Genomic DNA, 17,449 nt, shown 5'->3' with positions numbered 1-17,449 from the left:
GCTCCAAGGAGGAATTATGCCCCTATCGGCTGCGGCGAAGAGGACGAAGAACACTGCCGTCGGTGATTATACGAGCAGCGACATCGGCGCACCTCCGATGGACCTCAACCAGCCGATGTACGAGGATGAGAGTTCCGGCACACCGATGTCCTCCCGGCATCCCATTGGCGTCAAGGCCGCCAAGAACAAAGGCAAGGCGAAGGCTACATCCTCACAGGCCGCGGCCCCGACCCCGATCGCGACCCCGACCCCGACTTCGGCTGCAGGACATGCCTACGCGGAGTTGGTGGCGGCCGCCAACCGGATGACGTTGTTAGACACGCACCACGCCCTCATACAGTGCGAGGACCCGGGCAAAGCCGAGCACCTCAAATGGATGATCGATGATCTGCGCCGCAAGCTGGGAATGAAGGATTAGTAATGTAGGATTTAATGAACTTGTTTTTTATTTCTCTTGTAAATTTTTTTAATTAGTGATGTAGGATTTGCCTTTAATCGTAGCATTTTTTATAATTTTGCATGACATATTTGAAAACATAAAAAATTAATTAACAAAATAGTAATGAAAACTATAGGACGGACTTTAGGGCACCCCACTGCAGGTGAAATGGTAGGAGGATAGAATGCTGATGTGGCGGAGCATAGGGCGCCTCATTGTGAATGCTCTAATGAATTATGGGTCAATGATTATCATTCCAACATGTTACGGTATTTTTTTTATAAAAGCTCTATATAAGTATCACGTTTTACTTAGAACATGAATAATTTAAATAGTAGTATTATTTTTTTTTCCAATTTAAATTAGTGAATAAACACTTTACTAGTCATTATCCCCATATTTTATTACACTAAAAAAAGGGAAATGGAAAAACATGTTGACCAGCGCAAGTGAAAATGTTTGAATTTAGACCATCCACAATAGGAATAGCCCAGCAATAGCCCAACCATAGCCTAGCCACTGCCACATCATCAACACTAAAAATCCTCCTGTCACATCATCAAAACAAGCAAATAGCCCAGCAATAGCCCAGCCATAGCCTAGCCACATAATATCCACAGCACTATTAACAAATATATACAAAATGAAATAATTAACAATCACACAATATACGAAATTTAATTTACGAGACATATACGGGAAAAGTTTAATAATAATATTAAAATTCAAAAAAGTACAATAATTTAAAAAAATACATTAATTTTAAAAAAATACAATAATAAAAAGGAGTGCCAATTCACTCCTCGTCTCCGTCGTCGCCGCCTCCGTCGCTGTCGCCACCATTGCCGCCGCCGCCACCGCCGGTCTCCCTCTGTGCCGCCTCCAACTCGTCCTGCAGGCTCATGAGCAAGGTTTGAAGCACGCTCTTCTCCACGGGATCCGTCGCCACCCGCCATTCGGCCATCGTCTTGATCAACTGAGCGCGCGTTTGGGCGCGAGCGAAGAATTTGAGATCCTCGGTGGATTGGCCAAGAGGGGGATGCCGACTGGACCTCCTGGGAAGCCCCGGCGTTCTCCTCGTCCATCCACCTCCTCCGTACCTCCTCCTCACCCGGCTGCGACGACTCGCCGACCTTCTTCTTGCCCTTCTTCGCGGGGGCGCCACGCACCCGCTCTGCCCCTCCCCCTTCAACGAGAGTTTTCGGAGCTCCGGGAGTATCAAACACCAAGTCATCTAAGGAGAAACTATCAAACCCCAAGGGCGTTTGGGTCGATGTGTGCGATGAACCAGTCGAAAAATCTAAACTGGGGCGATAGACATCCCCCGCCGTCGCCGGGGACCCCCCATAAGTCCACTGTGTAGCCGGTACTACCCTCGGAGTCCCCTGTGTCGGCGGTACCCCCCCGGGCATCATCTGCATCCCGGGTGCCCATCCCGGTGGTGCCCACCCCTGTACCGCCGGAAACCCCCCTGGCGGACTCCCCCCGTTGGCATCCCGGAATACATCTGCTGCCACGGGTACATGTTGTAGTACCCGGGCATCTGACCCCATTCACTTCCCACGGGGATCGACGGAGTTTGTGACCCGCTACTCCCGGAACTAGGCTCGTTGTTAAGATCCATTTCCCTTGTTGATCTTGTACAGAAATTAAGATAGAGAGAGTACTCGTTAAAATAAGTGGTGCGAATGAAAATGACGAGCAAAACGCGTATATATAATGTTTCGGAAAAAAAAATTAAATTTCGCGCTAGGCGGTGCGCTGGGCGATCCGGGAGCTGCAATAGCGCCGAGCGGACCGCCCAGCGCCACGCGACCGCCCAGCGCTGCGCGGTTTCTCTCTCCATTCGCCCGCTGGGCGACTGCAATAGACCGCCCAGTGAACCGCCCAGCGCTGGCGCTCGGCTGGGCGGCATTGTGGATGGTCTTATTAATCCAATTTTTGTAAAGTTTGTAAATGCATCTCGATTTTGGTGCAGGAAAATAAGAATAGAATGAGTCGGATCATGATGAATTGAAAGCGGTGAGCTGCTTTGCAGTATTATTAGTATAATAATAATTGTAATAATAATTGTAATAAATAGAATTAATAATTGCAATAATAATCTAACAATTGGAGAAAGCTACTCTGAGCTGCGGACCCCGCCGGATGTGACCTCCCGCGTTTCCCTCCTCCATTCTCAGCCGTCCGATTTCATCCATCTCCAGACCTAGAAAAACTACCCCCGCTCTTCCGAATCCGAATCCACCTCTTCCATTTCCTCTCTCTGATTCTGCATTATTCACTCCGTCTTTGAATCATCGGATTCCGACCTTTACTGCGATCGCTTTCACACCGACACCTCCTACTTTTGTTGCAAACTTGGGTAATGCCACTTTACTTTTCCCAAAAGGATAAACTATTATTGCGAATTTTGTCCATTTTTTAGTGAGTTAGCTTGTTTTTCAATTCCTGTTAGGTCACATTTCCTTTTTCATTGAGGAATTCGATTTCTGATTTGTCAAGCAAATCCAGTTCAGTGATGTGTTTTCGAACTCTCTCCAACTGGTCTAGATGCAGAAGGCGCCGGTCTCTTGTTTAATTTATTTGAATTTGTGCGTGCGTGGGTTGGTCAGTTGGTAGGGATAAAAAATAATTAAAGTTTGGAGCGGATTAAAGCTAAAAAGCAGCTCATTTTAGCGCTTTTAGATGGCTCTGGTTTTTCTTTTACCTCAACCAATGTTAATTGTCAACTCGAATGTCAATTTTTTTGAAATTGGGATTTGGGGAATCTATGAATTTGCTATGGTTTTTTCATTTTGAAAAAGAAAAACTGTAAATCTTGAAGGAGTGAGACCGTTTACCCTTATCCTCGGCAATCGTCAGTCTTGAGACTTTGTGAGTACTTTAGGACCACTTTCAGTCATCATTTTTGGATTCTTTCTTTTTAGAATCATTTTCTTTGCTGCCTGAGCTGTCTTCTCGCTGTTTTATATGTCAAATGATTTGGCAAGGTGGGCGATTTTATAGTTAACTAGTGAGTCTTTGCTTGATGTTGGTTTTTTTGAAAATGAGGGAACTGGGCCACATATCGTGTTCATGATTTGTTTGATCTCTGTGGTTTGTGCAGGTTGATAGCGGCTGCTCATGCTCAGGAAGAAGGGGGCTCTGATCCTAGCAGTCATTTGGAGCTGTGTCTTTTCTCCCCTCTGCCAAGCTGTAAGGAACTCATCACGGATCACTTTGTTATATTCAAGAGAAGTTCGGTGTAGGCTAACAAATGGATGCTATCATGTTGCTGAGAGAGGTATGTCCATGTTTACCAGTAATTTTGAACGTATGCAAAACATTGGTTGTTGGTATTCAAGTTATTTCTACATTCTGTGTTGTGAACTTAACTGAAAGTAAAAAAAGAACTGTTAATTATTTAATGGAAAAGTTGAGTTCTTAAAAGAAATGCATCCCGTTGACAGCACAAGCAATGTGGCAAGCTTCTGAGCTCTAAGGTGATGCAAATGCTCACACAGTGTAATTCTTAGTTGTTGTATATACATTAATAAAAATGATGTACCGAGTGATATTTCTCATTTCCAAATACAGTGAATGTTGAAGAGTTAGGATTTGCAAAATATGGTAGTAAGCATATCATTTAGAGGTGGGAAATATATTTTAGTTCTTTAATCTCTGACTAATAATATTTAAATTTGTGTACTCTAAACTTACCAAAAAGTTTAATTTGGCATTTAACCCCAGAAACTAACTTCTATTTACATGCTTATCTGAAAAATAACTGTACATTGTAGGTACGTCTCTATCTCTTTGTATGGATTTACTGCTGGAATGGATTTGCTTACTGTTATTTCTGGCTATTTTAATCTATGTTTCTTTAATAAACAATTTAAGGGTTCACTTTTTCTTGACAGCTGATGCCAATTGCTCGACAAAGTTTTTGTCATCCATAAGTCTCCATTAACATAGGCATCAATGCATGCTAGGAGCAACAAGGGATTTCATTCAAATTGTGGTGAGTCATATGATTCAAAATCAAGTAAAGTAAATATTGGTTTGTCACCCCAAATGAAACAGAGGACGAAACTGGGATCCATTTTGAACTTGGAGGAATACGAGGATGGTCTACATCCACAAGTTGTGAAGGATGTAGAAAAATCTAAAGTTCATCAGAAGAAACATGGCGAGACAAAGTTATGCAAACGTGAAGAAGTTGTTAGGTACATGTCATGTTTACCTAGTTATTTGGAGAGGGGAGAAAATCCGGAGAAAGCATTCAACATTGGGGTCCTTGATTGGAGTCAACTAGAGAAGTGGCAGCATAACAATGCTGATGTCTTTGGTATAAATGCCAAACCTTCACCTTCCAGTAGTACCTCTTCATCATATATCCCCTCCAATGTGTCATCGTCCCGTCCTAGCAGGGATACCACTTTGTCTCATCACCATCGTGAACTAATTCGTCCCTCATCTTCAACTGGAGTCCGTTCAAGTGGCTCAGAGCTACTTGCTGGGCGTGGAGGGGAACTCCCCAAGCGCAGGAATGACTCAAATGATCTCTTACAGCTGCAGCAGGATTTGTTGCAAGCAACTCAGTCTTCTAAACAGGATAGTACGAACAGGCAAAAAGATAGCAGAAGCCTAGACCTTTCCCTGCCAAAAGTTACTAAGATCAGATCGCGGCCTTCTGAAACAGATAGCATCATATCTGGTTCTAAAGGGAATGGCACCCTTCGGAAAGGGGAAGCTTCAAAAGCCAAAGAGCAGGTTCCCAGTTCTGCCATCAGCAGTGTTGATTTCTCTGGAAGATGCAAAACAACAGTCCCCAAGTCAACAAATGATCCAGGACAGAGATATTTTGCTGCATGTCATCAATCTGATTCATCTGAAGGCAACAGAAACCGATTGCTGGAAGAAAATCAGTTTCATGCAGGACCTGACGCGAAGGTCGCCCATAATGATTTGAGATCTAAAAATAACCGGTTCTACTCCGTTTTCAGTGAACAAGGCAAGACAAGGGACTCACAAGTAGAGAAATCTTTCACAGAAGTAAGGCCCCTCAACTCCTTGTCTGGTGAAGAAAAAACAATCCCGTTTACTCAAAGTGTGTCAATAAGTCCTGCTAGAAGGAAGAATCTGGAAAAGAAGAACTCGGACTCAAAGCCAAGAAACTTAGCTCAAGTTGAAATTCTCCAGATGAAAGTTGATGGCTTGGAATCAACCAAGGTCAGGAATCCCTCACCAACTCGAAAATTCAGCTTTGGCATCAGTAGAGTTGGCAGGAGTTCCAACTCAAACTCCTCAGATATACCAAAACAAGTTATAAATTTACCTGATTCAAAGGCAACTTCCACTTCAGCTTGCTCAGATCATTCTGGTGAAAAATCAAATGCTAATAGTAGAGCCAGATCTAGTCCGCTGAGAAGGCTACTGGAGCCCTTAATGAAGCCAAAGGGTGTTGAATCTTGTAAGTTTGCTCGATCATGTGAGAGAAATCCATCAGCAAGGGACAGGAGCTTGAAGTCGTCGGGTGGCCAAAGAGAATCTCCATCTTTGCTATCAGTTAAAGAAACGGTAGATATTAACTGTTTCAGCAAGGATGATAGATCACGTTGTACGCGGACGAACGGAGCATCACCAATGCAAGCTTTTCTGCAAATAGCTGTAACAAACGGTCTTCCTCTGTTCACATTTACAGTTGATAATTGCCGTGATATTTTAGCAGCAAAGGTTAAAGAATTAAGCTCAAAGGAGAATATGTGCGGATGGATCTATACATTCTTCTCTTTCCGTGAAACTAAGAAAAAACATGCTCAGTGGATCAACCAAGGAAGCAAAGACAATAACCATGGTGTTGTATCAAACATTGTCGCACAGATGAAGGTATCTGACATTGTGGACACTGATGCAACTGGGACTAGACACGATAAATCTAGTGGAAAAGAGTTTGTTCTGTTGGCTGTGGGGTCGCGAGAGGCAGATCAGATGGCAGACTGTTTGCCATGCGACGAGCTTGCTGCTATTGTGTTAAAGAATCCAGAAAGGGTCTGTGAACAGTTAACCCAGTCAACTGGAGGCTTGAAAGAGCCATTTCAACGAAGCATACACCGTTCAAATTCAGGGAATGAATCTGGAAGTGATGGCCCTTTTAGCACAACGGTCATCCTTCCTGGCGGTCATCATGGGGTGCCTAGCAAAGGAGAACCTTCAACGCTGATCAAAAGATGGAAATCGGGAGGATCATGCGACTGCGGAGGCTGGGATTTGGGCTGTCAACTAACAGTTCTTGCTGGCAGAAATAAGTCAAGTCAGAGATTCAGCTCAATCAAATCCCACCATTCAAGTGCTGTGAAGCTGTTCTCTCAGGTAAATCTGCATGCCCAGCTGTATTTACTTGTCATTCAGTTTCAATTGAGATCTGATGTTGGCTCTGTGCAGGAAGAAGGCGACCGACCCATGTTTACCTTGTCGCCATTCAAGGAAGGGATCTTCTCAATCGAGTTTGATTCATCGCTCAAACTGGTACAAGCATTCTCCATCGCTATTGCAGTTGTGCACAGCAGGGGATCAGTCTTGTTATCATCAAGTGTGGTCGGAGAAACCGAAAACAGTGTCTCGAAAATCATGGAGGTTGCTGCAAAATATGCCTCAAATCCTCCTATTTCCCCTGTTGCTAGAGTCTGATATTCTGCTTCTAAAGACGAGTGGTATTGAAGAAATAAATATCGTTTTTCATGGAAAATGCATCTCTCAATCTGGAATTAGAATTTCAAGGTAATGTTGTCAGTTGATTTAAGATGAACAGAATGGATGTAAAATCCGTTTGATTTATGATAAGCAGAATGGATGGAAACTCCGTTCAAGATTTATATATCTACTCCAAACTCTACCATAATATTAAGAAAGAGAAAATCCCCCCAAAAAAATGCTTTTTATGATTAAAGAAATGATGTATCTGATGATGAAATCTATCTTTGTTGGTAAGATAGTTTTTTTTTCAGTCAATAGGTCGTGAGTTTGAATCAATGGTCACGTAACAATTGTGAGTTCGAATTACATGATCATGAAACAGTAGTACGTTAGAATCGCATGGTTACAAAACAAATGAATAATGAAGAATCATTGTTGTTTCTCTATTAAGAAAAAAAGTGCAACTAATGTCTGATTTTCACTAGGCTGCCATGTCATCGTGATGTCTGTTTCTGTGATCCTCTTTTATTAAAAAAAAATTGTTCGAAGTAAAAATACTTTTTTCAGATAACATTTTGTTTATTTTGGAGATATTTTACTCTCTACTAATTTATTTACTTTATTCTTACTTTACTCAATTATTAAATAATATATAATATATTTTTTTCAGGTTGAAAAGAGAGGTTTAGATTCGTGTATTTTGATATATATTAAAATGAATATTAAAAAAATTGGATCGAGATTACAGATAGATATTTATTAGAGCATCCACAATAGCGCCTAGCGCACCGCCCAGCCGAGCGCTGGCGCTAGGCGGTCTATTGCAACCGCCCAGCCATTTCCGGATTTAAAAACCGCCTAGCGCTCGGCGGTCCCTTGGCGCTAGGCGGTGCACTGGGCGATCCGCTCGGCGCTATTGCAGCGTCCGGATCGCCTAGCGCACCGCCTAGTGCGATTTTTTATTTTTTTTGAAACACTATATATACGCGCTTTGCACGTCATTTTCATTCGCACCACTTGTTTTAACTAGTACTCTCTCTATCTTAATTTCTGTACAAGATCAACACCTAGAAATGAGTAACGCCGGTGGTAGTAGTGGTGGGGATGCTGAGGAGTACGAGCGTTTAATGAACGAAGCGCTAGTGGCCTATACGAACCGTGAGATTGATTAATGGATGCAGAGGGCCTTTCAGCCGGTGGTACCTCGACCTCGCCCAGTGGTACACCGCCGAGCGGTGATTGAAGAGTTATGGGCGCGGAGGATTGCACGGCAGTAGTTTTTTTGTTAATTATGTAATTTTTTTAATTAATGTACTTTTTAAATTTTAATAATATTATTGAATTTTCTCGTATATGTCTCGTAAATTAAATTGCGTATTTTGTGTGATTGTTAATTATTTGTTTTATATAATTTTGAGTGATGCGACTATTGATGTGGTTGAGCTATTTATGATGTGGCTAGGCTATGGCTAGACTATTTATGATGTGACAAGAGGATTTTTAGTATTGATGATGTAGCAGGAGGAGTTTGTGACTAGGCTGGCTGGGCTATTGCTGGACTATTCCTATTGTGGATGCTCTTACAGTATCAATAAAAAGTCGGGCCCGCAACAGTGCGTTGCTCTAGCGTCCAGATAGATATTTATGGCTTCTTTCTTCTATAAAAGGAAGTAAGGAAAAGGTGAATTTGGAAATTGATTGAGATTAGAGACGGAGATATTTTAGAGGATCAACAAATATCTGAGGAAGGAGTCCAGCGTGGCACTCCACTTGGAATCTGATATTGCACTTTTTCCACCCAAAAACTACTTATTTATATCCACACCCCACAATGATAATCCAATTCCTCTCTCTCACTCCCAAATCAAACATCCTATCTGAATTTGATCACTGATTCCAATTCCATGAGTGAAGAAGCGAAGATCGACGACTCCGTCTCCGACTGGGAGGACGGCCTTCCCTCTGCCGAAGACCTCACCCCCTTATCCCAGTGCCTGATCCCCCTCGAATTGGCCTCCGCCTTCCGAATCTCGCCGGACCCGCCCCGCACCGCCGTCGACGTCACCCGCGCCTCTCGCACCACCCTCTCCTCCCTCCGCATCTCCTCCTCCGCCGCCGCCGCTGCCAATTTCAAGCCGTTCGGCGACGATCAAGCCATGGCCGCCGCCGCCGACGAGGGCGCCGACGAGGGCTCCGACCCGAAGAAGACCCGCCGCGCGGACTCCCCCGACGATCCGACGGTCGACAACTGCACCGACGACCAGTCGACGGCCACGGCGAAGGCTCTGAAGCGGCCGCGCCTCGTGTGGACCCCGCAGCTGCACAAGCGGTTCGTGGACGTGGTGGCGCACCTAGGGCTGAAGAACGCCGTGCCGAAGACGATTATGCAGCTGATGAATGTCGAGGGTTTGACTCGGGAGAACGTCGCCAGCCATCTGCAGAAGTACAGGCTGTATGTGAAGAGGATGCAGGGTTTGTCCAACGAGGGGCCGTCCCCGTCCGATCACCTCTTTGCCTCGACTCCGCTGCCAACGCAGAGCTTCAACGAGTCGTCAAGCGCCGGCCCCAGCCACGGGAATGGAATTGCAAACGGAAGCCATAGCAGTGTTGGTAATAATGGAAGTAGTGCTAATAACCATATGGGGATGTCAATTCCGATGCCATACCCTCCGCCGCCTCAGATTGTGCCGATGCAGATGATGGGAATGGCGCATGGACACGGCTACCATGGATACGAAGCTGCGCATTCGCATCATAGTCATCACTATCAGCAGCAGCAGTATGGGAGTATGATGCAGCAGCAGAGGGATTGGTCTGGAAATAAGTATAATGGCTATCCGCAGCATCATACGACTCAAAACAATAGCAAGTGTTAGGCAGAGCGGTGTTGGATGTCGGAATAAAGGTGATAATTGATTTGTGCATTGTTGATTGTGAGTTTCTTTTGCTGATTGAAAGCTGGTCATACAGGGTCTGGTGGATTCATTGCCTTGGGAATGTGGCATGTGAAGTGAACCTCAGCTATGACTAATGTTTTGCCAAATTCATTCTTTTTATCCTGTGAAACATAGATTTCTCAATCTGGTAAATGAGTTTTTTTAATTGTATATTGTGTACTTGCTTTCAGCGGATGTCTTATTGCTTATTAAGTAGTACTCTATATAGCTTGGTTCTTTGAGACCCAAATCAAGATTGTTCCGAAAAGAAGATACATATAGCATTTATGGAGAAGTGTTGGATACTCTGTATATCCCTATTTCTTCTTATTTTATGCATAGCAGGACTAGGATAAATGAAATTATTGGCCTACAATGTTAAATTTGGATTCTGTACATGGAGTATTTATGTTTCAGTTAACTGGCTCTCAGTTCAACTATAGTCCTGAAGTCCATCCATGATGCCCTCGTAGTAGAACAGAGCTCAAAGATATGGAGATTTTATCTGCCAAAATATAGTCGCTCTCGTCACTTTTTGGAACATAATCTTGGATATATTTTCTTTGTGGAAGAGTTGTTGTGAATTACTCCTTTCAGCTTTGTAGCCATCTCCTCTGCAGTTGAAATTCTATCTGACTTAAAATCTCAGATCATCTTTCATCCATCTTTTCTTGATGTTATGTTTCCCGTTTCCTGATTCCTCTACTTTTCTTAAGAAATGTAAGATATTCCACCATCATTTTATGTAGCCTTGGTCCTCCTATGAAGGCTTGCAATACTTTTAGCTAGTTTGATAGCAATTTAGAATTTATTGTGGTTGTGTTTGATACTGTTCCATATTGTTGTAATGTTATCCTATTATCCCCCTTTAGATACGAACATATCATTGAATATAAACATGTGTTCTGGCATCTTTTTATCTTGTTTATCTAATGATTTACTGTATATCTTAGTTCCTTAAAGGTTTTTTTCATTGGATCAGAAAATGACCTGTCACCTTTTTTACTTTTAAAAAGGGAGAATCTTACAAGCTTTGCACCATTTTCAACAGTGACTTTTTTTAATGTTCAATGTGTCCATATATATGTATGGTTTTTTTTTCTATCTGGATATCTGTTCCCAAAAAAAGATTGCTTTTCTTTGTCCTCCCTCTTTTCTGCTTGCTCCTTTTCATCTTATTGCAGTCAAGAATGATCCTAGTTTTTTCATAAGCAGTCTGTAATTGAATTCCTTTAGGATTTCATTGTAATTCCTAGGAAAGTACAGCTGTCTTGGAGCCATATAAGCATTGAAGTGGAAATTTGAGTTTTCAGGTTTTGCAGGTGACATTAAAATGCTACAGTTCTCCCCTTTTGACAGTTCTAGGTCTCTTCGACTGTCAAATTGCTTTTTTATGCTTGAGGAGCATTGTTGTTGCCACCTAACGAATGTGTGTGATTTGATAGCATAACACATTCAGATTTTGCTAAGCTTGGTTATAATTCAAGTACAGATGCCCCTGGTTTACTACACCAGATCCTTTGGAAGATTACAGAATGTGGCGTCTCATGGCATTTGGTGTCGGCTGCCAGAGTAAAATGGAAGATTGAGTGCAATGATTTTTTTTTGTGCACTGAAGCTAAACCTTACCGTCAAATTAGTCTCGCCTTCATGCAGAAGTTGAGTGTTTTTCTGTGACTTGCTGTACTGATGATTAATGTTTGTGTGTTTCTGGACAAGCATGGCTTTACTGAGATTGGTTTTTCAGAATCCAGTATTAATATACTCCTAATAACTACACTTTTCCATTAACCAGATATCGAGTCTCCTTCCCTTTTTGCCATGATTTTAGCATGCAAGTTTCCCTCTTCTTTATACACGGCTGTTTTGATCAGGATGTGGTAGCAAGGGCAGGCTACAGCCAAAGTGTAGAATACACTGCTGCTGCTGCTGCTGCTATTTGATCTTTGAGGCTGCTTCGTTTGTAATTTTGGCTCATTGATCTTGTTGCACGGTCTAGATGAAGATGAATGTTGCTCGATTATGACAATCTGATATGAATCATGGCCCTTAAGACTTTATTGTCATTGTTTTCAACTACCTCTTCATCTGTTATGTTGAGCCCAATCAACAATTTCTTCTTCGCTTGTTCAATGGACTATAATCTAAAACTAAATTCTGCCTTCGCTATTTCAATTTACAAATATGCGACTCCTATATTTTTAGTACTTTATTTAGAGAATCCCCGTCGCAAGAGCACGAATGTGGGTCCGGACCCACTTTTATTACTTTTTTACTCCATACTCTTAAGCAAGGGCACAATACCCACATTCATGCTCTTTCGCAAGGACATGCTCAAAGGTCCATCCATTCTATTATTCAATTTAAATAAAAACATTTCTACAATATTAAAATTCATTAAAAATACCCGGAATACTATTACAAATTATAAAAAAATTAAAAATTACATAATTAAACTCCTAAAAAATAAAAATTACATAATTAAAATCCTACAAATTAAAAATTGCATAATTAAATGCTAAAAAAACCCCGGTGGAAGACTATTCCTCTGACCCTATCCCCAATGTTCTTCGGAGACCCTGTATCATTGCCAAATGTGAATCAAGTTGCTTAAGGGTCATATTTGACCTATCGGCCAAATTGAGTTGGGCCAATAGGGTCCACAACGAGTTGGTGGGGGTTGAGGTGGCACAAAGGGAGCGGGAGGGGGAGCGGGAGCGGATGGAGTCGCAGCGCGACGGCGGTTGGCCGTCGCCTTCTTCCTTCCTTGCGGCCGGCGTTGGGAACTGCTCGGGTCGGCGTCGGGGCTACCCAAGTTAGCTTCGGCGAGCTGGCTAGCCACCTCATCCTCGCCGGCGTCGGATAGGGATACCGACCTCGACCGTTTGCTGGAGGAGGATGATACGCCTCCCCTATACTTCGGATGTACACGCACCTCCTGCCAAGCGCTGAGGTACTTGAACGGTTTGTAATGTTGGGATTGGTAGGTCGTCAACGCGGCACTGATGATGTCGAGCTCGCTCCTGCCGCTCCCCACCGACCGCTCTTCTTGGAGGTAATACCCTTGGAACTTTTGGATTTCTTCGTTGGCTCTGAATATAGCATTGCGCACCATATTCTCATTGCGCTCGATGGTTCCAGTCTGGCGATTTTCATTGTACCGGCGAGAGACGCACCACCAAAACCTATCCTCGCTTTGGTTCGTGTCAATCTCCGAATCTTCGGAGATAATCAAATAGGCTTAGAATAATTGATCCAACTCTGCCGGAGTGTACAGGGTGCGGACACCACGAGGAGTAGGAGTAGGAAGAGGAGGAGTCTGAGCGTCGCCGCTCCCTCCCAATCTGGGTTCGGGTGCCCACCCGTATCGCCCATCGAGGGCATCTTGGTCGTCCACCGGGTAAGGCCGATAGCCACCCGGAACTTGAGAACCTTGGGTTTGAGGAGGGGCCGAAAATTGCATTTTCGAACTAGGAAATGGTTGTGAGCCGAACCATTCGTGGTTCCAACCGCGGGAGTCGGATGGGTGATCGCCGGAGCCAGACATTTTTTTTGTATGAGTAAAAGAAAGATTGAGAATTGATAAGAGAAAATGAGAGAATTTAGATGAGAATTGTGTAGTGTGGTGTGAAATTTTTTGTGTGAGAGTGGGTATTTATAGATGAAAATGTAAATTTTGGGGAAAAAATTGAAAAATAAATTAAAAGTGTGGAGAAACGGATATAATTTATTGGGAAGTGGGAAAATATTTTTTTTATTTAATTCGTATTTTTTAAATTAAATCTGATTTTTTTTAAAAAAAGAAAAAACGAAAATGTCAACGGCATTGCCGTTGGCCAATCAGGCGCCGCCACATCAGGTGCTCAGCGGCACGGACGTGCTCTATGCATCGAGCAGCGTCGTGACAGCGGCAAGAGCACAACGGCGAGCAGGGGTGAACCGCGTCAGCGGCACGGACGCCGTCCTTGGGCGCGAGCACCGCTGCGGATGCTCTTAGTAATTTGACTTGGTCCTACTCTTCAAGTACTAGGTTGAATGTTTAAGTTACCATGAAAACGAAGTGGAGCTTATTTGTAAGATGTGTAGTCTCTAACTGATAGAATGTTGAAGTCATAATCTCCAATCAATAAATAAAGTATTCAAGTCGCCACAAATACAAAAAGTACAAGGTTTCTTAGATCTTGTTCTTCGACCGCAGGCTCGGCTCCTCTGTTGGCACAGATGACTCCTTTGAGATGGTCTCTCTTCGGCCTGGGGGCGTTTACACCAAAGCGCAGCTTCAGAAGGAGCTCGAGACGCTAGCCACTTGCGGAATGTTCGAAAAGGTCGATTTAGAAACGAAGACGAATCCGGATGGCTCAATTAACATAACCATTCCGTTCCTCGAATCGACATGGCAGTCTGCTGACAGATTCCGGTGCATCAATGTGGCACTGATGCCGCAGTCCAAGTCTATTGAGATGGATGTGTTGGATATTAGAGTATAATTGGATTAACTTGATTGATTAACGTAATCATAATGAGACATCAAATAAGTTGGAAGGGCAGAGTGTACACTTATTTGAATTTCTTATGATTAGACGAGGTTCGGGGGCAGCGCCCCCGAGTAGCGGGGTCCAAGGGGCGGCAGCCCCTGGCTGGGGTCGAGCTGTACAGTAAATTCATCCGGACACGTAATTTCCGAAAGTTGAAGGACTAGTTTGCAATTTCTTATTCCCTCCAAAAACGGTTAAAAACAGTTATGAAATGAATAGACGTGACTCTTCGTTTTCAGCCCTTCTTATGATCAATTTCTGGGTTTAAAGTTTTTTACAGAATCGACATACGAATATCTTTGAAACTTGAATTGTATCCGATCAAATATAGGTAGAACCGCCAAATTGGTTTGATCTGAAAGTGTTTCACGCCTTTCAGGACATCCGATTTGTTTAAACTCTCTAACAGGATGCGGATATGACTGAGAAGGAGAGGCTCGAGTTCTACAGGAGCCAGGAGAAGGATTACAGGAGGAGGATTGATAGATCCCGGCCTTGCTTGCTGCCGATGTCTGTGCAGAGAGAAATTCTGCAGATGTTGAGGGATCAGGGAAAAGTTAGTGCGAGATTGTTGCAGAGGATTAGGGACAGGGTGCAGCAGTGGTACCATGATAATGGATATGCTTGTGCTCAAGTTGTGAATTTTGGCAATTTGAATACCAAAGAGGTGGTTTGTGAAGTGGTGGAAGGTGATATCACGCAGCTGGTGATTCAGTTCCAAGATAAGCTTGGCAATGTGTGTGAGGGGAATACTCAGTTATGAAAATCAAAATGCTGGTCCCACGTATCCATTTTTGTAGTGTATTTCAGGTGTATTCAATTTGATAATCTTTAGAATGGTCTGAATGGGTTTTGATCAATCGTGTTTGTTTCATGTGGTTTATGTATACGACTATACGTTCAAGTGTTACATATGGTGTATGTCTGAAAGCGTTTATAGTGATGGGTGCTGTTACAAAATACACAAGTATGGGCCAAAAGCTTAAGAAATTACAATTCTAAATAGTTGCATTCTTGGGCTTCCTCTTCAGGCCCAAACCCTTAGCTCGGCCCCTATGTTCAAAATCAGTCAACTTATGAGCCAGCTTTTCTTCCCAATACATCACCTGTAATATGAAAACAAGAGCAATTAAGTCTTTGGAAGTAGTGAAACAAACGGTTCCCCAAGTAAAGGAAAGGGGTTTGGAAGTAGTAAAACAAACGGTTCCCCAAGTAAAGGAAAGGGGCACCAAAACTTACAAGTTTGATAGAAAGACACCATGCCAAAAGAGGCAAAGGCAGCCTGCACTCTCCTCTTCCCTCCACACCTGCAAAACCAACAAATAACATAAATGCAATAGTCCTTGTTTGCTGCAGGATCAAAAAAGAGGAGGATTTGCTGCAGGAAAATAACAAAGAAATACAACAGCTCCAACTAAGGCTCAAGTGTACACACTCTGCCTATAAAAACTCCCTCCACACCACCTATGAACTCACTTCCACATACTTGAAATTTTTCCAGCAACATAACAAGTTTGAGAGTAAGAGAGCTGAGGTTTTAGGAGCTGAATTTCAAAGCAGCCGCAGCTTTCAACAGGTAAAACACGCTACAACTTAGCATCAAATAGAAGCACCACAACTTAGAAACCTCAAATAGCATGCTAAATCCCAAGTAAAATCAGTAGAAAACCAAGCACAAGCATGTTTAGAGCACCACCACTTCAGATCTTAACAGCATGATAGGATAATGGAAGAACAATGAAAACATTAACACTCCCCTGCCTTGTTTCGGATGCCATGCTTAGGACAAGAAAGTTTAGAGCTTTACTACATAATGAAACAAGAGAAACAACAGGCTGCCCGCTGCTGTCTTTTACCCAAACTCAGTAATAGCAAACCCAACCAAGTTTCACCACAATAAACAAATGCAAGAATTTTAAATCTCACAAGCAACTGCCAAGGAGGAACTACATATAATGAACCTATTCCAGCAAGTAGTAGATGATTAAAGGACTTAGCTTTAAAAGGAGGATCTTTTAAACTTAGCTTTAGGAGTTTTGCCGGAGATGGCGATTGAATCGCAGAGAAATGGAGCCGATGGACGTAGGACACCGTCGGAACTTCGGTGATCACCGGGGAAGACGACGGGGCAGTCGTCGAGGCGGCGGGCAGGCGGTGCGACGACAGCAGGTTGTCCCGGCTGCACAGCAGCCCGTCTGTCCAGCAGCGACCTCCGCAAGCGACGACGTGAGACACGGAAGGACCGCAGCTCGACGGAGAGCTGGAAGGCAGTGTTCTACCGCCGGATCTCCGAACTGACGGCGAGAATCCGAGAATGGGAGAGAGATGAATCTAGGGGTTTTCCATTCTAAATTTGGGGAAACTTGTAAAATGGAAATGAGAGAGAAAGGGAGATCCGATGGAAATGGGAGGAGTAATGTGTTGGGCTATCTTTTGTTTTTGTATTGGGCCAACCTCAAATTAGTATATGTTGGGCCAATAATTAAAATAAATTAAGAGCCTGGGCCCAGATTAATTAAGAGGAATGGGCTGGAATTATTAAGATGGTTGGCCTGCAGTTTGTTCAATTAAATCTTGGGCTCGCCAAAGTTTAACGACCAAGTAACTGAGCCCATGAGAGAGTTTGCTAATTAAATCCCGAGATGATGAATTAAATTTTGGATTTATTTTAGTGCCCGAACAAGATGCATGGAAAATAATACTCCCAAAATTAATGGAATAATTTCTTAAGCCTCCACAATAAATTAAATCTCCCGATTTGATTGATGTTCAAGGATCCTAGAATTTTCTTTCTAGAAAAATAAGAAAAGAATAAAATGAGCACACACTTAGGATGTATTCACGTTTAAGTTTTCTTGACT

General features: G+C 43.1%; 2 protein-coding genes and 1 long non-coding RNA gene across 7 annotated transcripts; 2 read left to right on the top strand and 1 right to left on the bottom strand.

Annotated features, from left to right (window-relative positions):
• Positions 1-2,656: 2,656 nt before the first annotated feature.
• On the top strand, positions 2,657-7,300 carry LOC121748370. Of its 4 annotated transcripts, none has more exons than XM_042142683.1 (5): positions 2,659-2,804; positions 2,898-3,316; positions 3,549-3,725; positions 4,342-6,793; positions 6,866-7,300. In XM_042142683.1, the coding sequence occupies exons 4-5, from the start codon at positions 4,403-4,405 to the stop codon at positions 7,109-7,111; spliced, it is 2,637 nt and encodes an 878-aa protein (XP_041998617.1). In that variant the 5' UTR covers positions 2,659-2,804; positions 2,898-3,316; positions 3,549-3,725; positions 4,342-4,402; the 3' UTR covers positions 7,112-7,300. The 4 variants fall into 4 exon arrangements, with proteins under 4 accessions (XP_041998614.1, XP_041998617.1, XP_041998616.1 ...); XM_042142682.1 differs by having other exon boundaries at positions 2,898-3,432; XM_042142681.1 differs by having other exon boundaries at positions 2,898-3,455.
• A 1,536-nt stretch (positions 7,301-8,836) lies between these two features.
• On the top strand, positions 8,837-11,878 carry LOC121748629 (transcription factor PCL1-like). Of its 2 annotated transcripts, XR_006039499.1 has the most exons (3): positions 8,837-10,022; positions 10,088-10,201; positions 11,546-11,878. XR_006039499.1 is itself a non-coding variant. In XM_042143100.1 (2 exons), exon 1 carries the CDS (start codon positions 9,022-9,024, stop codon positions 9,991-9,993), a length of 972 nt encoding a protein of 323 aa, XP_041999034.1. In that variant the 5' UTR covers positions 8,837-9,021; the 3' UTR covers positions 9,994-10,022; positions 10,088-11,878. The 2 variants fall into 2 exon arrangements, 1 of the variants encoding a protein (XP_041999034.1); XM_042143100.1 differs by having other exon boundaries at positions 10,088-11,878.
• Positions 11,879-15,438: 3,560 nt separating this feature from the next.
• LOC121748736 lies at positions 15,439-17,171 on the bottom strand. The gene is made up of 2 exons (XR_006039519.1): positions 15,828-17,171; positions 15,439-15,694 (listed from the first exon to the last, which is right to left on the bottom strand). It is a non-coding gene; the product is annotated as an uncharacterized LOC121748736 (long non-coding RNA).
• Positions 17,172-17,449: the final 278 nt, after the last annotated feature.

This window comes from Salvia splendens, chromosome 9, assembly GCF_004379255.2.
Source record: "Salvia splendens isolate huo1 chromosome 9, SspV2, whole genome shotgun sequence".
Taxonomy (NCBI): Eukaryota; Viridiplantae; Streptophyta; class Magnoliopsida; order Lamiales; family Lamiaceae; genus Salvia; species Salvia splendens.
Note: the sequence above shows the minus strand (reverse complement) of the source record. Positions and strands in the feature narration are given on the sequence as shown.

Excerpts from the sequence above, each read along its gene's own strand:
- LOC121748370 (XM_042142680.1), top strand. The coding sequence starts at position 4,403 with ATGCATGCTAGGAGCAACAAGGGATTTCATTCAAATTGTGGTGAGTCA. Across the intron at positions 6,794-6,865 it reads CTGTGAAGCTGTTCTCTCAG|GAAGAAGGCGACCGACCCAT; the intron begins GTAAATCTGCAT and ends GGCTCTGTGCAG.
- LOC121748629 (XM_042143100.1), top strand. The coding sequence starts at position 9,022 with ATGAGTGAAGAAGCGAAGATCGACGACTCCGTCTCCGACTGGGAGGAC.